At 52.4% G+C, this 23,511-nt stretch overlaps 3 protein-coding genes across 15 annotated transcripts; all 3 read left to right on the top strand.

The window, feature by feature from the left end:
• STOML2 (stomatin like 2) lies at positions 1 to 3,280 on the top strand. Of its 2 annotated transcripts, XM_022600258.2 has the most exons (10): positions 8 to 125; positions 365 to 502; positions 972 to 1,071; positions 1,189 to 1,247; positions 1,339 to 1,440; positions 1,586 to 1,720; positions 1,880 to 2,024; positions 2,145 to 2,224; positions 2,460 to 2,588; positions 3,002 to 3,280. In XM_022600258.2, the coding sequence occupies exons 1-10, from the start codon at positions 81 to 83 to the stop codon at positions 3,137 to 3,139; spliced, it is 1,071 nt and encodes a 356-aa protein (XP_022455966.1). In that variant the 5' UTR covers positions 8 to 80; the 3' UTR covers positions 3,140 to 3,280. The 2 variants fall into 2 exon arrangements, with proteins under 2 accessions (XP_089769503.1, XP_022455966.1); XM_089913377.1 differs by lacking the exon at positions 2,460 to 2,588 and having other exon boundaries at positions 1 to 125.
• A 3,781-nt stretch (positions 3,281 to 7,061) lies between these two features.
• On the top strand, positions 7,062 to 15,801 carry PIGO (phosphatidylinositol glycan anchor biosynthesis class O). 6 transcript variants are annotated; one of them, XM_089913363.1, is made up of 11 exons: positions 7,062 to 7,144; positions 7,879 to 8,419; positions 9,025 to 9,141; positions 9,354 to 9,477; positions 10,143 to 10,302; positions 10,515 to 10,694; positions 10,942 to 12,466; positions 13,036 to 13,239; positions 13,457 to 13,671; positions 14,282 to 14,352; positions 14,506 to 15,801. In XM_089913363.1, the coding sequence occupies exons 2-11, from the start codon at positions 7,909 to 7,911 to the stop codon at positions 14,765 to 14,767; spliced, it is 3,369 nt and encodes a 1,122-aa protein (XP_089769489.1). In that variant the 5' UTR covers positions 7,062 to 7,144; positions 7,879 to 7,908; the 3' UTR covers positions 14,768 to 15,801. The 6 variants fall into 6 exon arrangements, with proteins under 6 accessions (XP_089769489.1, XP_022456012.2, XP_089769490.1 ...); XM_022600304.3 differs by having other exon boundaries at positions 9,025 to 9,168; XM_022600305.2 differs by having other exon boundaries at positions 7,090 to 7,144; positions 7,908 to 8,419; positions 9,025 to 9,168.
• Positions 15,802 to 15,915: 114 nt separating this feature from the next.
• On the top strand, positions 15,916 to 22,342 carry FANCG (FA complementation group G). 7 transcript variants are annotated; one of them, XM_089913369.1, is made up of 15 exons: positions 15,916 to 16,487; positions 16,630 to 16,736; positions 16,922 to 17,012; positions 17,680 to 17,811; positions 18,043 to 18,254; positions 18,752 to 18,887; positions 19,065 to 19,195; positions 19,296 to 19,442; positions 19,577 to 19,728; positions 20,101 to 20,167; positions 20,426 to 20,715; positions 20,867 to 20,913; positions 21,090 to 21,245; positions 21,705 to 21,828; positions 21,958 to 22,342. In XM_089913369.1, exons 2-15 carry the CDS (start codon positions 16,641 to 16,643, stop codon positions 22,064 to 22,066), a joined length of 1,890 nt encoding a protein of 629 aa, XP_089769495.1. In that variant the 5' UTR covers positions 15,916 to 16,487; positions 16,630 to 16,640; the 3' UTR covers positions 22,067 to 22,342. The 7 variants fall into 7 exon arrangements, 6 of the variants coding, with proteins under 6 accessions (XP_089769495.1, XP_089769494.1, XP_022456022.1 ...); XM_089913368.1 differs by having other exon boundaries at positions 16,570 to 16,736; XM_022600314.2 differs by having other exon boundaries at positions 16,424 to 16,736.
• The last annotated feature ends 1,169 nt before the right edge of the window (positions 22,343 to 23,511 follow it).

Here is a 23,511-nt window from a genome sequence, read left to right as displayed (position 1 = left end):
AAAGGCTCAGGTCCGGGCATCTAGAGCGACCGCTCTGCTCCGCGTCTCGTTGGTTCCGGAGGCCGCTGTGGCAGTGGGAAATGCTGGCGCGCTCGGTGCGGGCGTCTGGGGCCCTTTTGCTGAGGGTGAGTGCAAGGCATCCTTTTCTAAGGGTCGGGCCAGAGATCACCTGGGTTTTCAACTGGGAAGGGGCCAGATTCTAAGTGTGGGGAGAGAACTGGGATCGGAGGTTATGGTACTCGCCTGAGTTCCTTTCCGAGAACCCTTTACGGTCGCGGTTTAGGGACATGCCTCCGGGACAGGCACCGAGAGGGGCGGGGTGCCCGGCCGACTGGGTCTCTGCTGATCCTCGTCTTCCCTTTAGGGCTCCGTGCAGGCTTCTGGCCGCGCTGCGCGCCGCGCCTCCTCTGGATTGCCCCGAAACACCGTGGTGCTGTTTGTGCCGCAGCAGGAGGCTTGGGTGGTGGAGCGAATGGGCCGATTCCACCGCATCTTGGAGCCTGTGAGAACCTCTTCTGCCCACCCCGGGCCAGCCTGAATCCCAATTCCCTCACGACATGGGGGAATGGGGTGAGACCTCGTTGGGGCCTGCCTTCACCTTTGGCTTCTGACACCCCAGGCCAGACCTGGCAGGGCCCAGACTGCTGACGGTCATACCCATCTTACCACCTTTTCCCATTGCGCTAGCATCCCACAGGCCCCACATTAGGAATCTCTTCTATTAATCCTCTCAGCTCCACCTGTCTGCATGGAAAAGGCTACTCTGCTGGCTCCCATCTCCTTGACTGTCCCTTCCATTCAGAGATCCAGCCTTACATTCCTATCCTTATATTCTTACGTACCGGTGACACCCCAAGCCTTCTGTTTTTCTGGGCAGAATCTATGTTGATTCCCTACCCACTCCAGGCCTAGCTTCGATCTCAACCCTACAGCCCCCCATCCTTCTGAAGACCTGTAACTCCTCTTCCCAGGGCTTGAATATCCTCATCCCTGTGTTAGACCGGATCCGATATGTGCAGAGTCTCAAGGAAATTGTCATCAACGTGCCTGAGCAGTCTGCCGTGACTCTTGGTGAGGGGTGCGGGGTGACATGGGTGCTCTGAGGCCATTAGGATGTGGTTGCAGGAGAAAGAGCTGATTGGGACCTGGAGGCCTGACCTCCTTTCTCTCCTGCTCCTGCACCTACAGACAATGTAACTCTGCAAATCGATGGAGTCCTTTACCTGCGCATCATGGACCCTTACAAGGTACCTGTCCTCTGCTTTATTCAGCTCCTGAGTTGCTCTCCTCACTAAAATCCTGCATGCAAGCTACTGACACTGTCCATGCCCCTTTCAGGCAAGCTATGGTGTGGAGGACCCTGAGTATGCTGTCACCCAGCTAGCTCAGACAACCATGAGATCAGAGCTCGGCAAACTCTCTCTGGACAAAGTCTTCCGGGTAAGGGGATCTGAGCCAGAGTTAGGGTTTGAAGACACATACCTGGCACTCTCAGTCCTTTCTGGGGATCAGTTCCGGGACCTTCTCGGTTTAGCCCCCTGAAGGTTGGGTTGAGGCCATGGAGCTTACACCTCTCTTCCTCCAGGAGCGGGAGTCCCTGAATGCTAACATCGTGGATGCTATCAACCAGGCTGCTGACTGCTGGGGCATCCGCTGCCTCCGTTATGAGATCAAGGATATCCATGTGCCACCCCGGGTGAAAGAGTCCATGCAGATGCAGGTGGGGGCCAGAGAGGGATGAGGTGGAGTACTTCAGGATGCTCCAGTTGCATAGGGACCTGGACTCCCTTCCCTGTTGTGATGGGTACAATTGCAGGTCTGTGTAAGAGTTTACTTTTACTCTGGTTTCTTGTTGATGGGGCTTGCTGGGGGCTTCTAGGTGGAGGCAGAGCGGCGGAAACGGGCCACAGTTCTAGAGTCTGAGGGGACTCGAGAGTCGGCCATCAACGTGGCAGAGGGGAAGAAGCAGGCACAGATCCTGGCCTCTGAGGCAGAAAAGGCTGAACAAATAAATCAGGCAGCAGGTCAGCAGAGGGTAGAGGCTGAGTGATGAACAGGGTATGGGTCTTTGAGGCTTGGTACTGGGACAGGAGCTTTTGGGGTACCCTGACCTCATAGGTTAAGCTCTGTCTCTTTTCTTCCAGGAGAGGCCAGTGCAGTTCTGGCCAAGGCCAAGGCTAAAGCTGAAGCTATTCGCATCCTGGCTGCAGCTCTGACACAACATGTGAGAGACCCCCTAGGTGGGATTGGGGATCAGGAATTGGCAGTAGAAGAGGTTCTCTTATCTACCCTTGGGAGAAATTCCTGCCTTTTTGGTTCCATTGAGCCACATTACATGATCTCTTGTATTGTGATCTGCACATCCTCTTTCTAGGAACCTGATTTCTCTCCACTTCCTTTCCTCCCCCGCCCCCATCCAAGTCTGTGATCTCTGATTTTTATCTTCCCTGTGGCCACAGAATGGAGATGCAGCAGCCTCACTGACTGTGGCTGAGCAGTATGTCAGCGCATTCTCTAAACTGGCCAAGGACTCCAACACTATCCTGCTGCCCTCCAACCCTGGCGACGTCACCAGTATGGTGGCTCAGGTTAGAGCACCCTGAAGACCCAGCATAGAGCACCAATGCCAGAGACTGAGACGCTACCACCACCACCATCACTTTCCCCATCGAGTCCTCTAGAGTGCCCTGAGACCTACATCTCTCTTCATCCCCTGAACGAGACACCCCCAGTCATCCCTAGCAATAGGGAACCTCTTGAGACATCTTTCTTTTTTTTTTTTTGCAGATGCCTGTATTAGTATTTTGAGGGTGACCCTGCTCTGGTAGTTTGTAACATTCCTAGAACCGACTCCAAAGCTTTTAAGACTGAGGCTTGAGAGAGAGAAAGGAAAAACAAGCTTACTGGCCCTGGCTCTACCTTCTTCCTTTGAGCCGTTGGTGGGTTGGGTTATGCCTTCTGCCATGTGTCATCATGGCTCTCTCTCTGTCCCTCTCCTCAGGCCATGGGTGTGTATGGGGCCCTCACCAAAGCCCCGGTGCCAGGAGCCCAGGACTCAGTCTCCAGCAGGAGCAGCAGAGATGTCCAGAGCACAGATGCAAGTCTTGATGAGGAACTTGATCGAGTCAAGCTGAGTTAATGGAGCTGGGCTTGGTCAGGGAGGCTGGGGACAGGGAAGCAGCACTCCCAGATTCTGGCTCTAGCCTCCCTGCCAAGATTTTGGTTATTATTTTTTTATTTGAACTTTAATCATGTAATAAACTCACCAATGGCAAACCAAAACTGTCCTCTTTGATTGGGGAATGAAGTTGGGAGAGTCACCGGTGTTCTTCTTGGATGACCACTGCCACCTCCAGTCCTGTCAGGTCTTGGGGACTGATTCCTCCATGAGCAAGACTAAATGTCATGTAAAGGGAAATCATCCTGCCTGTCTTCAGGAGAAGCTGTGGGATACAGTGGAAGGATTAAACCACATGTCTACTGAACTGCCAGCTGGGGAGTGTAGTCCCCCCTCTTGCTAAGTGTAGGGCTGTGAATTTGAGCAGGTGTTGGTGTTTTTTTTAATGGGAAAGAGGACTGTCCTGGTAGAGTAGTGCTCAAAGGGTCCTCAGGGACTGAGGACACTCATTCGTTCATTCAAAAACATTCAATGCTTAGCCATAAGAAGGAACGAAATTGGGTCATTTGTAGAGACGTGGATGGGCCTAGAGACTGTCATACAGAGTGAAGTAAGTCAGAAAGAGAAAAACAAATACAGTATATTAATGCATATATGTGGAACTTAGAAAAATGGTACAGGTGAACCAGTTTGCAGGGCAGAAATAGAGACAGATGTAGAGAACAAACGTATGGACACCAAGGTGGGAAAGTGGCGGGGGGCAGGTGGTGGTGTGAAGAATTGGAAGATTGGGATTGACATGTATACACTAATATGTAAAAAATGGATAACTAATAAGAACCTGCTGTGTAAAAAAATAAATAATTTAAAAAAATAAAAACATTCAATGATGTCTACCATGTGCCAAGCTCCGTGCTACAGAAGAACCCAAATCTTATGGTCCCTGTTTTCACAGGAAACAGAGCTACAAAGTGATAAGTGCTGAGGTGGAGGAAAGTTCTGGCTGAGGGATCCTTGGGGGAGGATCATGTCACTTTGTGGGCAGCAAGGTTACTAACTCGGACATTGGGCTCAGGCTGGAAAAATCAATGCTTTCATCAGGCTACGGTTGGGGACTGGAATATGCAAAGGCCCACAGCTCCAGAGAAGTTGGAGTATTCACAGTTGTTCTCTGTGGCTGATGGGTGGGGTGTTAGGGGGTGTGACTATGTGGCAGGGGCCAAATCTCAGGGAGATAGGGTCCTGAAAGAGTTTGGCCTTTATCTGGGGAGCAGGGGGCATGAAGGGTTTTTTCCCTTCCTGTGAAGAATTTTAAGAAGATTAAGGTAATCACATCAGAGTTTCAGATGGAGCTGTCCTGCTGCAATGTGGTCAGGGGATTTGAAGGAGAGATGGGAGGCTGGAAGGACAGTAAGAAGGCTGCTTCAGTGGTCCTGGAGAGGGTGGTGAGGCCTGAACATAGGTAAGGGGCTTTGAGGATGAAGGTGGAGGGATATTTCAACATATTTCTGAATTAGAATTTATTCATTTATCCATTTAATGATTTTTTTGAATCCCAACTATATGCCAAGCACCGAGGATATAGTAATAAAGAAAACAAAATTCCCTACCCTCAATGAGCTTACATTCTATTTGGAAGGGACAAATCATTAATAATATGTATAGTATTTCAGATGCTGATGATTTGTACTAGAGAGGGAAGTAAAGAAAGGAAGGGAGGGCTTCCCTGGTGGTGCAGTGGTTGAGAGTCCGCCTGCCGATGCAGGGTATACGGGTTCGTGCCCCGGTCCGGGAAGATCCCACATGCCGCTGAGTGGCTAGGCCTGTGAGCCATGGCCGCTGAGCCTGCGCATCCGGAGCCTGTGCTCCGCAACGGGAGATGAGGAGGGGACGGCCCATTTGGGCATCTGGGAGTAAAGCTGACAGGAGTTGGAAATGCAAAGGTCCTGAGGCAGAGCGTGGCTGCCTTGTAATGTGAAGAGCAAAGCAACTACAGTGGATGGAACTGAGTTAAGGAAACAAGTGGCAGCTAGATGAATCAAAGAAGGAAGTGGGGAGTCAGTGTGTAGATTTGTAGGGCCATGTAGAACCACTGCAAGAATTTAGGCTTTAGTCTGAGATGAGAAACTATTGGAGAGGTTTTTTGTTTTAAATGGTAGCTTTTCTGAGATATAATTCACATACAATGTGATTCACCTGCTTAAAGTGTAAATTCAATAATTTCTAGTATATTCACAGAATTGGGCAACCATCACAATTTAGAACATTTTCATCACTGCTCCCCAACCCCACCCCGCCACAAAACCGCTGTACCCATTAGTAGTCACTCCTCTCTCCCCTCAACCCTAGACAACCACTAATTTACTTTCTGTATCTTTAGATTTACATATTCATGTAAATGGAATAATACGTGCTATTTTGTGATTGGCTTCTTTCCCTTAGCATGTTTTTTTTTTAAATATTTATTTATTTGGCTGTACCAGGTCTCAGTTGTGGCACCCGGGCTCTTCGTTGCCGTGTGCGGGATCTTCATTGCAGCATGCAGGATCTTTAGTTGTGGCATGTGGGATCTAGTTCCCTGACCAGGGATCGAACCTGGGCCCCCTGTATCAGGAGCATGGAATCTCAGCCACTGAACCATTACGGAAGTCCCCTAGTGAGCGTGTTATTAAGTTTCATTCATGTAGTTGCATGTAACCACTTGTAGTACGTCATCCCTTTTTTTATTGGCCAAACAATATTCTGTTGTATAGATATAGCATATTCTGTTCATCCATTTATCAGTGAAGGCCATTTGGGTTGTTTCCACCTTTTGGCTACTATGATAATGCTACTATGAACCTTCATGTGCAAGTTTTTGTGTGGCCACAGGTTTTTCTCTTAGGTATATACCTACAAGTGGAATTGCTGGTCATATGGTAGCTCTACGTTTAACCTTTGGAAGAATTGCCAGACTTCTTTTCAAAAGCTGCTGCACCATTTTTCAATTCCAACAGCAGTTTATGAGGGTTCACATTTCTTCACACCCACATCAATACTTGTTATTTATCTTTTTTATTATAGCCATCCTCCTGTGTTCAAAGTGGTATCTCCAGCATTTCCCTGATGGCTAATAATGTTGAGCATCTTCTCATGTGTTAATAGTTCATTCATATATTTTCTTTGGGACTTCCCTGGTGGCACAGTGGTTAAGAATCCGCCTGCCAATGCAAGGGACACGGGTTCGAGCCCTGGTCCGGGAAGATCCCACATGCCGCAGAGCAACTAAGCCCTTGTGCCACAACTACTGAGCCCGCATGCTGCAACTACTGAAGCCTGCGTGCCTAGAGCCCGTGCTCCGCAACAAGAGAAGCCACTGCAAAGAGAAGCCTGCACATCGCAACGAAGAGTGGTCCCCGCTTGCTGCAACTAGAGAAAGCCCGCACACGGCAACAAAGACCAACGCAGCCAAAAATTTTAAAAAGCCTTCTTTGGAGAAATGTCTATACAGATCCTTTGCCCATTAAAAAATTTTTTTTTAATTGAAATATAGTTGATTTACAATGTTGTGCCTCTTTGCCCATTTTTGAATTGGATTGTCTTATTACTGAGTTGTAAGATTCATCCTTGGAAAGGATGAATAATAAAATCTATCAGCTGGAGTCAGCTTGGCAAAAAGGGGGAAATAAATATTATCCCTATTTTACAGATGAGGTAATGCCCAATAATGACAGTGAGTGGCAGGGCTAGGATTCAAGCTAAGTTTGGTTCCAGAGGCTTAGATCTTAGTCTTAACCAAGAATGGACAGTGGCTCCCTGAACTCCTCTAGTTTAGTGCCTTGCTCCCAATTCTAAATTACTATACTCTCCCATCAAACTCCCGTCTCTGGCCAGCCTTGCGTTCCTTGCCGAACTTCCTCGGAGGCGCCAGCAGATGGCGATCGGGACCCCCCCCCCCCCCCCCCCGAGGGTGGCTCTAGCCAGCGCACGCACCTCTGTGGTGCCAGGCCGCAGGTGCCGACGCTGCACTTCCGGGCGCCATTCAAGGTGAGCCAGGGTCTCCCCAAATCCCCTTGCGCTCGCTTTTGCCTCAAGTTGGGGGCCCTTCCACCCCACTCAGAGCTCGCAGTCTAGCGGGCCCCTTACCCAGGTCAGGGTGCCGAGCCGGAGGCCGAGGAGGCAGAGCCATCCGGACGTCTGGGTCCCAGCGAGGCCCTACTGCCTCAAGACCTCGCACCTCTGCCCTGCTGCGCCGGGGAGGTCGCGCTTCTGGTCTCCTGGCGATCCTGGCTGTCCGGAAGCGGAGTAGGACTCCTTCCCTTCGTCCCCTGGGTCCCCACCAGGCGGCGCCATCAGCCTGTTCGGGATTCCCCTGCGGCTGCGAGCCCTGGCCACTCCAGGGGTGTTGAAATTGGCGAGGAGAGAGGAGAAACGGGCTGTCAGAAAGCAGTCTACCACTTGGAATAAGTTTCCCTCGTGGGCTGTGTTTTCCATCATTAGGATCTCCTGGCGTACAAATTCCTGTGCTCCACCCCCGAAGATCCTGATTCAGGGCATTTGGGGTGGCGCCTGGAAATCACCATTTTAAAACAGCTGCTTCAGGTTGATACCCATAGTCTGCGCACCTCGCCTTCAGAAACTCTGGTATAACTGGTGGAGAGGAACATTGCATTGGGTTGGCTATGGGACTGTTTATCTTCAGGAAGGCTTCCAAGAGGAAGTGATTCTAGCTGGGCTTTGTGTTGAGAGACTAGACTATCTGCTGGTTCTTTGCCTCACAGTTATGAATTCCCTCCCCCGCCACCACCAGGATGCGGAAGATCTCAGTGCTGCTCTTCCTGGCCTGGGTGGGCTTCCTCTTCTACGCCGGCATTGCTCTCTTCACCAGTGGCTTCCTGCTCACCCGTTTGGAGCTCACCAACCATAGCAGCTGCCAAGAGCCCCCAGGCCCTGGGTCCCTGCCATGGGGGAGCCGAGGGGAGCCCGGGGCCTGCTGGATGGCTTCCCGATTCTCCCGGCTTGTGTTGGTGCTGATAGACGCTCTGCGATTTGACTTTGCCCAGCCCCAGCTCTCACATGTTTCTGGGGAGCCTCCCGTCTCCCTGCCCTTCCTGGGCAAACTGGGCTTCTTGCAGAGGATCCTGGAAATTCAGCCCCACCATGCCAGGCTCTACCAGTCCAAGGTTGACCCCCCGACCACCACCATGCAGCGCCTCAAGGCCCTCACTACCGGCTCACTGCCTACCTTTATTGACGCTGGCAGTAATTTTGCCAGCTACGCCATAGCGGAAGACAATCTCGTTAAGCAGCTTACCAGTACAGGTTAGTCAGGCCTCTTTGGTGGCCAGGAGTACCTTGGCAAATTTCTTTAGACGTCAGAGAGCCAGAACTTTGGGTGCCCAGCTGCGTGCTTGACTAGGAGTACAGGAAGGAGAAAGAGACCCTGGCTCTGTATGCAGGGAGCTCAGGTCCGGGCTCTGTCCTTCTGGCGTTTCTAATCTGCATGGGGTATCGGTTTTACTTTGGGCGAGCTCTCAGTAAAGGGGCAGGGGAGAGACGAAAAGAAAATGTGGGTCTGGTATTTTCAAAAGCGTGGAGAAGAGAGCAGAGGGTCCAGGCCCCGTCCACTCACTGACTGGGAAAAAGCAATATGTACCCAGGAAAAATAGAGCAGCAGAGGTAGCCAGGGGCTGAGAACTAGCAGAGCTTTTTATAGGAATAAGCAGTAAAAGGTCTGGGTGGAGTATGGTTACCAGGGAAAGCTTCCTGGCAGGAAATTTTAGGCCTTGAAGGATAAAGAGTTGTTTGGATGGAACTGCTATGCCTTATAGTGCATGGTTGGGATTTCTGATAGATCTTTAAAAGGCCTCTCCTCTTCCCCGTCTCCTGACTCCTGCTCAGGCTGTGACCCACTCATGTCCCTGCAGGAAGGCGTGTGGTCTTCATGGGAGATGAAACCTGGAACGATCTTTTTCCTGGAGCTTTCTCCCAAGCTTTCTTTTTCCCGTCCTTCGATGTTAGAGACCTACACACAGTGGACAATGGTATCCTGGAACACCTCTACCCAATCAGTGAGCACGGGGCCAGAGGCAGGCCTAAGACTGGGAGCTGGGGAGGGCTACGTCAGTCCACAAATTCTGAACCTCCCATGGATGCAGTGGCCTGGGCTTGTGCCCCTGGACATAGGAGCATCAGAGCCTGGCTGGGGGTGAGGAGTGGGCCTTAGTCCCCTGTGCTCAGGTTCTCTCCTTCACAGTGGACAGTGGTGAATGGGATGTGCTGATTACTCACTTCCTGGGTGTGGATCACTGTGGCCACAAGCATGGCCCTCATCATCCTGAAATGGCCAAGAAACTTAGCCAAATGGACCAGGTGATCCAGTGAGTGTGGGATATTGGCTGGGGTAGTGGGTTTTTGTCTGAGAATCTCATAATATATGGTCCCAAGAGAAAAAAAATCTTTATTTGGAACTCTTACTTGGCTGAATTCTGTCTTCTCTAGGCCTTTTTCTGAAGCTAGGGGCCTCATCCGTTTTGAGTAACTTAGCATGTGATTTTGGGCAGTAGGGTTATGACCGAAGAAGTGTTTTTTTGCCAGAGGTCTAGGCCCTACTAGTGGAAGTTAATTGGCTGGGGGTGAATGGGCCCCTGAGAAAAATCTTTTTTTTATTAATTAATTAATTAATTTATTTATTTTTGGCTGCGTTGGGTCTTCATTGCTGCACACGGGCTTTCTCTAATTGCGGCGGGCAGGGGCTACTCTTCGTTGCAGTGCGCGGGCTTCTCATTGCGGTGGCTTCTCTTGTTGCGGAGCACAGGTTCTAGGCACGTGGGCTTCAGTAGTTGTGGCTTGCGGGCCCTAGAGCACAGGCTCAGTAGTTGTGGCGCACGGGCTTAGTTGCTCTGCGGCATGTGGGATCTTCCCGGACCAGGGCTCGAACCCGTGTCCCCTGCGTGGGCAGGTGGATTCTTAACCACTGCGTCACCAGGGAAGTCCCTGAGAACAATCATTATCCCTACCTTCTGACACATTTCTTGGCCCCCAGGGGACTCGTGGAGCGTCTGGAGAATGACACGCTGCTGGTAGTGACTGGGGACCATGGGATGACCACGAGTGGGAACCATGGAGGGGACAGTGAGCTGGAGACCTCAGCTGCACTTTTTCTGTATAGTCCCACAGCCCTCTTCCCCAGCGCCCCACCAGAGGTGAGGCCTGAGCTGTGCTTTGTGTGGTTTCCCGCTATTCAGTCCGCATCATAATCGTAGCATCCTTGTGGATCCCTCCATTTTAAGCCCCCAAATTCATAACCCTGGGCATCCCCCATTCTTATTTCCTACCTAGGCCCCTATGTCTTCCATCCTAAACAACTGACCTCAGCTTTTTGTTGAACCCGTTGACCCCTGTCCTTGTTCTCTAGGAGCCAGAGGTAATTCCTCAAATCAGCCTTGTGCCTACGCTGGCCCTGCTGTTGGGCCTGCCCATCCCATTTGGGAACATCGGGGAGGTGATAGCTGAGGTGTTCTCAGAGGTTGAAGACTCCCAGCCTCACTCTTCTACTCTGGCCCAAGCCTCAGCTCTCCATCTCAATGCCCAGCAGGTAGGTAATGGGCTGGCCTTCAGGTGACAGAGTTAGGTTGAGCATGGGAGAAGCATAATGACCCACTCTGTTGTCCTTTGTTCAGTCTTAATATCACATTCCATAGCCAAGTACGCCCTCTCTCCCTGTCCTGGACGGAGTTTGGGTCCCTGATTTCTAGGTACCCCACATGGTAATACTTGTCCTTGTCTGTGTCCCAGTTCACGTCTCTGAGCTTTTCCCCTTGGTCTCTGATCTTTTCTGCCAGGTGTCCCGATTTCTTCACACCTACTCAACTGCTGCTCAGGACCTCCAAGTTAAGGAGCTTCATCGACTGCAGAACCTCTTCTCCAAAGCTTCTGCTGACTACCAGCGGCTTCTGCAGAGCCCCCAGGGGGCTGAGGCAGCACTACAGACTGTGATTACTGAGCTGCAGCAGTTCCTCCGGGGAGTTCGGGCCATGTGCATTGAGTCTTGGGCTCGTTTTTCTCTGGTCCGCATGGCAGGGGGTGCTGCTCTCTTGGCTGCTACCTGCTTTCTTTGCCTACTGGTATCCCAGTGGGCAGCATCCCCAGGCTTCTATTTCCGCCCTCTCCTAATACCCATGGCCTGGGGTTTGACTGGGGCCTTAGTGTGTGCTGGACTCCTGGCAACTACTGGGCTGAAGCTGGATTCAGTGGTTCTAGGGGCCATGGCTGCAGTGGGCTCACTTCTGCCTTTTCTGTGGAAAGCCTGGGCTAGCTGGGGAGCTAAGAGGCCCCTGGCAGCCCTGCTTCCCATGCCTGGGCCTGTCCTGTTACTCCTGCTCATTCGCTTTGCTGGTTTCTTCTCTGATAGCTTTGTTATAGCCGAGGCCAGGGCCGCCCCCTTCCTTTTGATCTCACTCATCTTGCTCCTGGTTGCCCAGCTTCACTGGGAGGGCAAGCTGCTGCCACCTAAGCTACTCACAATACCTCGCCTTGGCTTTCTGACCCCAGCAGGCCCCCCACGTCACAATGGCACGCATGCCCTGGGGCTTGGAGTTGGGTTGCTTTTATGTATAAGGCTAGCTGGGCTTTTTCATCGCTGCCCTGAAGAGACGCCTGCTTGCAGCTCCTCTCCCTGGCTGAGTCCCCTGGCATCCATGGTGGGTGGTCGAGCCAAGAATGTGTGGTATGGAGCTTGTGTGGGGGCTCTGGCGGCCCTGTTAGCTGCCGTGCGCCTGTGGCTTCGCCGCTATGGTAATCTCAAGAGCCCTGAGCCCCCTGTGCTCTTTGTGCGCTGGGGGCTGCCGCTGATGGGGCTAGGCACTGCCGCCTACTGGGCCTTGGCATCAGGGGCGGATGAAGCACCCCCACGTCTCCGGGCCCTGGTCGCTGGGGCATCAGTTATGTTACCTAGGGCTGTGGCCGGGTTGGCTGCTTCAGGGCTCATGCTGCTGCTCTGGAGGCCTGTGACGGTGCTGGTGAAAGCTGCAGCGGGTGCTCCACGGACCAGGACTGTCCTCACTCCCTTCTCAGGCCCCCCCACTTCTCAGGCTGACCTGGATTATGTGGTTCCTCAAATCTACCGACACATGCAGGAGGAGTTCCGGGGCCGGCTAGAGAGGACCAAATTTCAGGGCCCCCTGACGGTGGCCGCCTATCAGTTGGGGAGTGTCTACTCAGCTGCTATGGTCACGGCCCTCACCCTCTTGGCCTTTCCACTTCTGCTATTGCATGCAGAGCGCATTAGCCTTGTGTTCCTGCTTCTGTTTCTGCAGAGCTTCCTTCTCCTGCATCTGCTTGCTGCTGGGATACCCATCACCACCCCTGGTAAATACATATCTCAGCCCTGATTCATCCAAGGACAGTAGTGATGTGAATTCAGCCCCTCTTAATTTCAGGGAGGTGTTGCTCCTCAGGTTCTTCACCTTGATACAGGGTCTCACGCCCCAACAGTTGAGAGGGTCTTCCTGATGTCCTGTCTCTTATCTGCTGTAGCCAAGCTAATTGATCCCTCCCATTGGCTTTCAGGGCCAGCAGGGTTCATGGAGGAGGGAGACAAACAGTACTCCAAGACTCAATTCTTAAGGAAATGTTACATCCTCGTGAGCGCATTTCCTGATTCTCCAGTGATGAGAGTGGTGAATTGAGCATATTCACCACTCATAGTGAGCTGTGTGTATATGAGAGAAAGAGGCTGACCACAGATTAGAGCAGTGGGGCTTTGTGCCACGGAGGGAATTAGAATAACAGAGTGTTGACTGTTAGAAGCTTGGGGTGATGGGCATGCTCGTGTGTAAGAGACAGCACTAAGGTCGTAGGTGTATATGATCTTGGGGCAGTGGGCTGTGGGTTAGGGAGTGGGATGTGACTGTAAAGAGGCATATCTCTTCCCCCAGGTCCTTTTACTGTGCCTTGGCAGGCAGTCTCTGCTTGGGCCTTCATGGCAACACAGACCTTCTATTCCACGGGTCACCAGCCCGTCTTTCCAGCTATCCATTGGCATGCTGCCTTCGTGGGAGTCCCAGAGGGCCATGACTTTACCTGGCTGTCTGCTTTGCTGGTGGGAACCAACACCTTTGCCTCCCATATCCTCTTTGCAGGTACCTCCTCATTCCTCCCTTGCTTCCATTGTTTACTCTGGCTTCGTGGAAGGAAAGGAAACCCCAGGATTTGAGTGGGGAAATGTGATTTTGTTAGATCTTTGGCACCCCTTGGCCTTTGCTAATTGGAGGCTGAGCCAACTAGGGTAGTTGGGGGCCAGGGTGGCCTGGTCCCTGGGTCCTCCATTGATTCTAGCCCTGCCTTCCTCTGAGGCAGTAGGTTGCCCATTGCTCCTGCTCTGGCCCTTTCTCTGTGAGAGTCAAGGGCCCCGGAAGAGGCGGCAGCCCCCAGGGAATGAAGCTGAGGCCAGAGTCAGGCCTGAGGAGGAGGAGGAGCCACTGATGGAGATGCGGCTCCGGGATGCGCCTCACCACTTCAATGCAGCGCTGCTGCAGCTGGGCCTCAAGTACCTCTTTGTCCTTGGTATTCAGGTGGGTGCAGGGGAGAGATCATGGAGTTAGTGATCTTTTCTCATGCTGTACATCACATTCTTTCACACTTTGCCAAAACCCTAGGAGAGAGCCTTGACTGAGGTATAGATAAGTGAAGTGATTGCCCAAAGGCCAGTGGCCTCAAATGGCAGTATTAAGACTTGAACCTAGGTCTCCTTCATCCTAGTCTTGGATTGTTTCCTCTCTACAAGCTAGATCTGGACCTGATGGTTTCATCTGGGGATTACTCCATTAGTGGACAGACTGGAAAAGCTGAGGTGATGGCCAGGATTCTTTCCCAATCTGTGATCATTGATCTTCCTTTCCTTCAGAGGCAGAAGGTGTGACTCTGACATTCCCTCCACCCTGGGAGGCAGAGCCTGAGTGTCAGCAGCACAGATGAATAGTGCTTGCCCAAGGTCACACTGCAAGTCGTGGCTGGGCCAGGAAAAGAATTAGGCCTCCTAACTCCTAACCCAGGGTTTCTTTCCACTGACACACACTACTTTCCTTCCCCTTCCATTCTTCACAGGGACCTGCAGCAATTCTCTATACGACCTGCTTCCTCCCCCCCTTCCTTAATAACTTGACCCCTCCTCTCTTCCCTTAGATTTTGGCCTGTGCCTTGGCAGCCTCCATCCTCCGCAGGCATCTCATGGTCTGGAAGGTGTTTGCCCCCAAGTGAGTGGATTTGCTTGAGAAGTATTGGTGTGGGGGAGGGTGAAGCTTGGAGCAAACAATGAACATTCAGAGTGGACAACGTTTTGCCTCAGCAGGGAAAAGGCTCTAGACCTCCTGTCTGTGTCCTTTGAGATTCTCCACCTTTCTTTGCAGGTTCATTTTTGAGGCCATGGGCTTCATTGTGAGCAGCGTGGGACTTTGCCTGGGCATAGCTTTGGTGATGCGAGTGGATGGTGCTGTGAGCTCCTGGTTCAGGCAGTTAGTTCTGGCCCAGCAGAGAGCTGGAGAACATTCTAGCCTGGTCTATACGGGTGCTGGATCATCTGCAAGAGAGGCTCAGTCACACCTCTTACCACCATGCAGCCAGGATCTACTGGCATCTGGGACTTCATTATTTTATAATTCAAAATCATAGTGGAGCCTAATCCGTAACTCCTGCTTTGGATACATCTGAGAGACTGAGGGGCTGCCTCCGAAGTGGAATAAAATAATGATGTAAATATGTGTGTCTGAGGTGTGGGGGAGCCCCCACTGTCCTGTAGGGGATATGTGGAGGGTCAGTCTCCCCTCATCCAGGCACAAATGGGATCAGCCGTCTTATGGAGACCTGGCCACATCTGAGAACTCTGGGAGGTGGTTGGAGTTGTCTTAATTCACTTCTCCCAACTCCTCCCAAATCAGTACTGTTATTCCACCTGCCATTTTCCTTTGCCATGGAACATATTTTATTAAATTCTTTTGCTTTGGCTGATAACAGAGATGGCTGAAAAGACAGGCCCAGGCATCATGGAGCACACAGACTTTCACTGTCTAAAGCCCCAATAGTGCTGTATCTCCTCCTCCTCAACTGTGTCCTTTCACTTCAGAACACCCTTTGCCCTTCACGTCTGTGGAGGCTTCCCTGGTTTCCCAACCTATGCTGCCTTTTATCAGACCTACTCATCCATCTAACACACCTTGTCCCATTGATTATTCCTGACTTGAAGCCAAAATTGTATGAGTCTAATGCTCCTCACACGTCTCCTGTGCCCTCCATCCACCTCACTACTCCTGTGTCATGTTGAAGTGCTGGCATGAAATCCTCATGGAAACATCCATCAAAGAAGTGGGGAAGAGGTTCTGAGAAGGGTCAGGACTGGGGTTTGAGGTTTGAGGGTGCCCAGGACAGGAAGAGATGACGTATATGATTTGCAAATAATTTCTCCCACTTTGTGACTTTTCTTTGAGTTTTCTTTTATTTCTTTTTTTATTGAGGTATAATTGACATCTTTGAATTTTCTTTTTTTCCCAGTTTATTGAGATATAATTGACATACATCACTGGATAAGTTTAAGGTGTCCAGCATAACAGTTTAACTTACATCTTTCAATTTTCTTGACGGTGTCTTTGTAGCACAAGAGTTTTTAATTTTAATGAAGTCCAATTTATCCATTTTGAGTTGACTTTATAGATGGCAAGTGTCGCAGCTTGTTTCTTCTTTGCGTACGGATCTCCAATTCTACCTCCATATGTTGAAAGGACTGGGCAGGTATATTTGAGCAGGGCAGGCTGCACAGGCACAGGGCTGCGCTGCCAGCTAGTCGGACTGCATGTGGTTGAGCAGACTGTGGTGAGCGTGTTGGTGCTGCATGGTGAGCAGAGGTAGGATGGGCCGATTACCGAGGGCCTCGGTCTCAGGTCAGTTCTTTTTGAAGACACTTCTGGGGCTGGACCTTTTGTGGCGGCTCCCGGCGGTACTACAACTCCCAGCGTGCATCGCGCGGGCCAGTCCTCCGCGGCGGGGGAGATCCCCGGCCGACCTGGCTGTGTGGCTGCAAGGGAAGAGCTGAGCCGCGGGTTCCGGGTTTTTGAGGTCGACTTAAGGCTTTGGCCTCCGCGAGGGCTGAGCAACGGAACTGCGAGCCGTGTGACCTACCCACTCAGACACGCCCCCGGCCTCTGGCCCGCCTCTGCCTTCCCCTCTGGTCTGGCCCCGACTCGTTTCTTCTTCCAGTTTCCCGCGGGGAGTAACCCTTGACGACGACCAACCGCAGCCGAGCATTTTGCCGGCCGGGCCAATCTGAGGCGCGGGTGGAAGAGGCGGAGGTAGAAGCCCCGCCAGGCAGCCAGCGGGGTGTCCGTTTCTCCCGGAAAGGGTAGGCCACCCCGGCTGGAACCCCGAGGGGGGCAAAGGAACCTTGGCGGGGTGCGGAAGTGCATGGGCCTCTCCGCTCTCAGTGGGGCGTCGGAGGGGCCAGGCTTACCCTTCAGCGGCACTCTTCACGTGTCTGGGCCCAGTCTCGGCCGCCATGGCTCACAGGACCCCTCCGGGCTCTTCAGCCTCACACGCCAGCTGCCTGGACCTGTGGAGGGAAAAGAATGACCAACTAATTCAACAGGCCAAGGTAACGCGGTTGCTGGGACCCTCGCTTTGCAACCTCAAAATACCAGGAAAGGGGTATGCAGTGGATTCACGCACCCTTTAGGAGCGTGACCTCCCCTAAAGAGCCAGAAATGGCTGGTGAATGACATCCCTTGCCACAGCTGTAAGGGGAGAGGGAAGGACTGTACCCCACCCCACATTTGTTAGGTTGCTCAGGACTCAGGTCTGTCTCCGAGGCGACAGCAGTTGGCTCAGGATGCACTGGAAGGGCTCCGGGGACTCCTCCATAGTCTGCAGGGTAAGTAGCGCCCTCCCCAGGATGGTCACTCTCCTCCTCCACAGCCAGAGACCAGTTCCTCTTCTGCATTTCTGGGATCGAGGAGATTACTCAGGGGGTACACACACACACACACACACACACACTCAGGGGGTACACACACACACACACACACACCAGCATTTGAAGAAGTGGTCTCCAGGATGGTCTGTTTGGAAAACCTGCCCTTTCCAAATTCTCTGTCCAAAGGGTGGATTCTTTTTCTTTTTTTGGCTGCGTTGGGTCTTTGTTGCTACGTGCAGGCCCTCTCCAGTTGCAGCGAGTGGGGGCCACTCTTCGTTGTGGTGCGCGGGCCCCTCATTGCAGTGGCTTCTCTTGTTGTGGAGCACGGGCTCTAGGTGCGTGGGCTTCAGTGGTTGTGGCACGCGGGCTCAGTAGTTGTGGCTCGCAGGCTCTAGAGCGCAGGCTCAGCAGCTGTGGCATACAGCCCTAGTTGCTCCGCGGCATGTGGGATCCTCCCGGACCAGGGCTTGAACCCGTGTCCCCTACATTGGCAGGCAGATTCTTAACCACTGCGCCACCAGGGAAGTCTCCAAGGGGTGGGTTCTTTATTGAGGCCATTTTGGTTGGGGTGGGGTGATCTCTTTCACCTGAGAGTGGTATGTGAGACCAGCATTTGTTGCTCCAGGGCTCCCTGCGGCTGTTTCTGTTCTCCCCTTGGAACTGACTGTCATCTGCAATTTCATTACCCTGAGGGCAAGCCTGGCCCAGGGTTTCACTGAGGACCTGGCACAGGATATCCAGCAGGGCCTAGAGAGAGGTGAGGGCCAGAAATTGCCTTCCATGCCCCTGCCAGCCTCAGGCTGGGCTTAAGTTCTTGCAAGGGGGATAGGAGGAGCAACATAATCTGTCACCTCCACGGAGATGCCCTTCTCTGATCCTCCATGTGCTCCTCGGACCAGGAGCACCTTTGTGACCTTTGGGCTCCTGCAGAGAAGAAAAGCCAGAGATGAGGTCCCACCTCAGCTGTATGTGTATGTATACTCTACAGTGCTGGAGACCCAGGAGCAGCTGAAGGCCAGGCTGGAACATGGGCTCAGGGGGCTGTGGGACTCCGTCCTCCATGTTTCCTCCCTTCTGCCGGAGCTGCTCCCCGCCCTTCACCACCTTGCTGGCCTGCAGGCTGCCCTTTGGCTGAGCACTGACCGTCTTGGGGACCTGACCTTGCTGCTGCAGACCCTGAATGTTAGCCAGGTAATTCAGGTAGTGATCTGGATCTAAAGGTCTCTTTCCTCCTCCCACCCTTCCTAGCTGCAGTATCATCATTATGTGTTGGAAAGGCTGCTGGGTTGGTGTTCAGAAGACCCAGGTTCTCTCAGAGACTCTTAGGTGACCTTGCTCTGGTTTGTTCCTCATTGGAGGGATTCTCTTGGGAGCTTGATTATCTTGGGTAGAATTAGAGCTCTCATGACCTTGCTGAAGTCACCTCCCAGTCTCAGTCTTTTCATCAGTAACCCAAACATGGTCGTTGCCCTGTGTCCTCGTGGGCTTATCCTGAGTGAGGAGACTCATTAAAATAGATCATCTCTGCCCCAGGTTTTTTTTCCTCCCTTTATCCTTGCCCCACAGCTATCGATCTCTTAGAATTGAGGGAACAAGAATCAGGAGGATCCTTAAGTTCAAAGTCCAGCCAGGGTGGACTGAGATAGGTGAAGGGGTAGTTACAGGCTTGGAACCTCTGATCATCCTTCTTTCCCCAGAGCAGAGCCTCTGAGGATCTGCTGCTGCTCCTGAAAACTTGGAGGCCCCCAGCTGAGGAGTCAGATGCTCCGTTGACCCTGCAGGATGCCCAGAACTTGAGGGGTGTCCTTCTGACAGCATTTGCTTATCGCCAAGGCCAGCTAGCAATCTGACTTGTCCCTTCCTCCCCACTCCCTGTCTTAAGGGGTCCTCTGGGCTCATGTCTTCTCTATCCTCTACCCTTCAGCTCAGTAGAGCTTCTCTGTGCTCTTCTTCCCCATCATGCCCCCTGCCCTATTGGCCTCTCTAAGCTCACACCCTGGTTGCCCACAGGCCTCCAGGAGCTGATCACAGGGAACCTGCCCAGGGCATTGAGCAGCCTGCATGAAGCGGCCTCAGGTCTGTGCCCACGGCCTGTGTTGGTCCAGGTGTACACAGCCCTGGGAACCTGTCTTCGTAAGATGGTAAAGACAGTCTTAGGGTGGGTTGGGGAAACCAGGGGTGTTAGGAGCAGCTTTCTGCTTTGTGAGGGTAGCTGAGGCTTGTGTCGTCTCACCACTCTAGGGCAGTCCACAGAGAGCTCTGCTGTACTTGGTTGCAGCCCTAAAAGGGGAATCAACCTGGGGTCCCCCGCTTCTGGAGGCCTCCAGGCTGTATCGGCAACTGGAGAACACGGCAGCAGAGATTGAGTGTCTGGAGCTGCTGGTTGAGGTAAGGAACTGTGTTGGGCGAAGATACGGGGACTGCTGAGATGCTTGTGTTGGGGTAACTAGTCAAGGTATAAGTAGAAGGAAGTATGGTTCTCAGGGATTATAGATATACGTTCTTCTTTTTGTTCTCTCTAGGCCTTGAGTGTTGCTCATATCCCTGAAGCCCCACAGCTTCTCATTGAGGTAGAGTTACTACTCCCACGACCTGACCCAGCCTCACCCCTTCACTGTGGCACACAGAGCCAGGCCAAGTACCTGCTGGCAAGCCGATGCCTACAGACGGGAAGGTGAGGTTCACCTTGCTCACCTGAGCTCCTCTTCCCACTTCTGACGCCTCCCCTGTGCTGTGACTCTGCTTCTGTTCTTATGGGTTGGGGGGAATGGACAAGTCAGGGGCAGGACATGGTTCCCCACTCTCAGCTTCCTGCCTTGCTGCTGGACCTGAGCTGAGGATTCTTTACCCAGACACTAACCTCGTGTATCTTGAAAACTCTAAAGTCTTCTCCCAAATCCAGTCTGTAAGTAGTAGAGATCCATACTGAGCCCCAGTGTTGGAGTCCCCAAACCTCGCCCTCCCCACACCCCAGTGCCCTTAGCTAAAAGTCCTTGGAGTGCCCTGCTATGGCCTAAGGTGAGGCTCATGGGTTATGACTCTTCAGGGCAGAGAATGCTGCAGAACATTACCTGGACCTGCTGGCCCTGTTGCTGGATGGCTTGGAGCCAAAGGTGGGTATGTCATGTTTCTCTGCAATGGGGTGGGAGGGTTGGAGTCTCCTTTGGAGTAGAGCAGGACTGCTTTTTTCTGACTTTTCCTCTGCTGTTCTTTCTGTCCAATCTGGGGCACCAGACTGGGAAGGTTCCCAGAGCAACGGGGGATCTGGGCAGCAAGCAATGGGTGGTCTCTGCATGATACAGAGCCTGGTGAAGAGGTTGGGGGTGGTGGCTCATGTCTCTTCAAGACACTGCATTCTCCTCCCACCCCAGTTCTCCCCACCCCCATGCCCCCGAGGGCCCTGTGTGCCTGAGGTGTTCTTGGAGGCAGCAGCAGCGCTGATTCAGGCAGGCCGAGCCCAGGATGCTTTGACCGTGTGTGAGGAGCTGCTTAGCCGCATGTCATCCCTGCGTCCCAAGAGGCCCCGGCTGTGGGAAGATGCCAGAAGAGGAACCAGAGAGTTACCACACTGCTCACCCTGGGTCTCTGCCACCTATTTGCTTCAGGGCCACGCTCGGGTGCAACTGGGGGCCCAAAAGGAGGCAATTAGTGAATTTAGCCGGTGAGCCCAGGAAGCCAACCAGGACCCTCCAGGAAATGTGGAGGGATAATTTTCTAATTGGGACCTGAGTTGGTGAGCTCCATTCTTATCTACTCACCCTAGAGTTTCTGAGGTTGACTCTTCTTTACCCCTGCTCTGTGTCCCACTTCAGGTGCCTTGAGCTGCTCTTCCAGGCCACACCCACGGATAAAGAACAAGGTGATCTAGACTCTCAGTTTTCCTCTGTGGTGGTGGTGGCTTCCTTTCCATGTGTCCTAGCCCACCAGGAGATTTAAGAGAAAGGGACTCCAAACACAAGAGATAGAGAGGGGACTTGAGGTGTTGGTGACAGTGTGGCTGGGAACACATGTCTTGACTTTGGGAGTGGTCCCCAGGGCCTGCTTCCAGCTGTGAGCAGGGGTGTACATCAGATGTGGCACTACAACAGCTTCGCGCAGCCGCCCTGATTAGTCGTGGACTGGAATGGGTGGCCAGTGGCCAGGATACCAAAGCCCTACAGGACTTCCTTCTCAGTGTGCAGGTGTGCCCAGGTATGTACATGTGCAAGACATCAGCTATGCACAGATGCATAAGGACAGAGAGGGCCGTGGGGGAGGTACTTGGGGATTAGTGTAAGAGTGATGTTCCTTGATCGGAGGGGTGAATGGGGTTGTGCCTGTATATATATAGGGATATATCCAGGTGTGCAGACATATGGAAGACATATACAAGTGTGTATGAAGGCCTCTCAGGAGTTCTCTAGGCTTCCCAGTGTCTTCAGACACAGAGACCATAACTGTGCTGAGAATGTGTTGGGCAGGAGCAGGGTCAGCTGGGCCCTTTGTCCTGGGCAGGCAGTACCCAGGGCTAGGCATGGTTGCCAGTGATGTACCCCTGGTACCATGTAGGCAAGACACTTCCCTGTTCTAGGCCTTAGTTTTCCCTTTTATAAAATGGTGCTTAAGTTTGTGTCAAGTTCTAAGGCTCTCTACTCTGGGGTGGGGCTACAGGTAATCAAGACGCTTCCTTTCACCTGCTTCAGACTCTGAGGAGGCTGGATCGGAGGGATGAGGCCACTGCTCTCTGGCGGAGGCTGGAGGCCCAAACTGAGTTGCCACAGGAGAATGCTGCATGGTGAGGTTGAGAGGCAGCTGGCGTCCTGGAGTCCTTGGGCCTGTTGCGAGTGGTGGTGAATGAAAGGGAGGGAATGGCTGTGCAGTCTTCTGCCTGTCCTCCCTTAGACATCACCCTTTTTGCTTTCAGGTCTCTCCCCCTGTACCTAGAAACCTGTTTGGGCTGGATCCATCCCCCTGACCGTGAAACCCTTCTTGAGGAATTTCGGACGTCTCTGCTGGAGACTTGTGACCTGTAGCTGCCACGTTTCAAAGAACCTGAGCTGGGGCCTCAGTGGGCCATCTGTGGAGAGGGCTTTCTGCTATACCGTCCTTGGGGAACATGGCTGGAGCTGACCATTCCAATATAAGTCTGGCATTGGAGAGGCTGGTGGTAGTTCTCCAAAATTTGGTCTGGTTATTGCTGTTCTGGTTCCAGAAGAAGCCCCCCTTCCACCAACAAGGCATTGACTTTGCTCATAGCACCTTTTTTCCTGTTTGCCTTTTCATGTGTTGAGTAAAATTTCATGCCTATCTCTTGTCTGCCTACTACGTACACTTGAGTGGGAAGACAAAGCTGTCTGATTCAGTTGAGTGCTGGTTGTCTATGATACCTTCTCCCAACATCATCTACCTTATGAGCCTCAGGAGAAAGGGCTACAGGAATCCTTACTCAGGTGGCAGTGCATTTAGTCCTTCTTGTTGCCTAAAAGTAAAACCCCAAAGCCCAGGATCCTTTGTGAGGTGACAGAATGAGTGGAGTTAGGTCTGGAAGGTGGTGCCCTCAGGAGAAGGGCAAGTATCTGATTCTTAGAGCAGAGAGACAAGCAGACCTCTGAGTCTCTCAGAATGACTCCCCACCCCCTCCCTCATCCCAGATTTGGATTTCCACTGTCTCAGTCAAATGTGTCTGTGTGGATAGGGGGTAAAGGGTGAATTCAGTCAACAGGTCCCCAAAGCTGCCTACTGAATATAGTCAGGGCTAGCTGGCATTTTGGGCCCGAGGACTTCAAGTCTCAGCCTACAATTTTCTTGCTGCTTCGGGTTCTGTTGAATCTGCTGTGTGTTCTGTAGTTGCCTATTGACTCCTCTCTGGACTTGACTGCCCTCCCTCGTTTAGCCATAAATATTAATACCTGTTGGTAAGAGGAAGCATATATCTCTAAGCCCTGAGGAACTGTAAAGCCTATGGGATTAGGATTACCAAAGGGTGCAATGACAATAAAGTAGAGTGGATTAAGAGCTGGGATGCTAGTCAAAGAGTCCAGAATAGAGATGGCTGGAGCCAGCATATTGAAGGAGCAAGGAGAGGGGTTAGGGTGGAGACTCAGGTTTTGGGAGAAGATGGGTGTGTAGGTTATCACTACAACAGGACTAGACTAATACAAGGGTTCAATCCATTGTGCCAGGTTTTAACAGCAGTATAAACTCAGGAGCCAATGAACTGGAGCCAAGTGGGAGAGCCTGCCTCCCAGGGATAAAGCTTCTCCTTTCGCCAGTCGATCTGGCCCTCTTCCTTTCGTTGATTGGTCGAGAATCCCAATCCGTCGAGGAAGCGTAGCGTTGCGGCCAATTGCCGTGGCGTTACTAGGCGTGTTGCATCCCTGAGGCGGGAGCCGGGCAGCAAGCGAATTTCCTGATTGGCTCCGGTCCGCGGGTTGCTGGGGAGAGGCGCGGAGAGGCGGGAGGGAGTCCCCAGGGCAGG

The sequence above is a fragment of the Delphinapterus leucas genome, chromosome 6, assembly GCF_059928025.1.
Source record: "Delphinapterus leucas isolate spDelLeu-1000000601 "Yukka" chromosome 6, BTC_Dleu_Yukka2, whole genome shotgun sequence".
Classification (NCBI taxonomy): Eukaryota; Metazoa; Chordata; class Mammalia; order Artiodactyla; family Monodontidae; genus Delphinapterus; species Delphinapterus leucas.
This window is presented reverse-complemented; position numbering and strand designations above follow the sequence as displayed.

Coding starts and splice junctions, on each gene's coding strand:
- PIGO (XM_022600304.3), top strand. CDS start 7,909: ATGCGGAAGATCTCAGTGCTGCTCTTCCTGGCCTGGGTGGGCTTCCTC. Junction 8,420..9,024: donor TAAGCAGCTTACCAGTACAG/GTTAGTCAGGCC, acceptor ATGTCCCTGCAG/GAAGGCGTGTGGTCTTCATG. Junction 13,240..13,456: donor CTCCCATATCCTCTTTGCAG/GTACCTCCTCAT, acceptor CCTCTGAGGCAG/TAGGTTGCCCATTGCTCCTG.
- FANCG (XM_089913369.1), top strand. CDS start 16,641: ATGGCTCACAGGACCCCTCCGGGCTCTTCAGCCTCACACGCCAGCTGC. Junction 17,013..17,679: donor ACTCCTCCATAGTCTGCAGG/GTAAGTAGCGCC, acceptor TTGTTGCTCCAG/GGCTCCCTGCGGCTGTTTCT. Junction 21,829..21,957: donor CCACAGGAGAATGCTGCATG/GTGAGGTTGAGA, acceptor TTTTGCTTTCAG/GTCTCTCCCCCTGTACCTAG.
- STOML2 (XM_022600258.2), top strand. CDS start 81: ATGCTGGCGCGCTCGGTGCGGGCGTCTGGGGCCCTTTTGCTGAGG. Junction 2,225..2,459: donor CTGCAGCTCTGACACAACAT/GTGAGAGACCCC, acceptor CTGTGGCCACAG/AATGGAGATGCAGCAGCCTC. Junction 2,589..3,001: donor TCACCAGTATGGTGGCTCAG/GTTAGAGCACCC, acceptor CCCTCTCCTCAG/GCCATGGGTGTGTATGGGGC.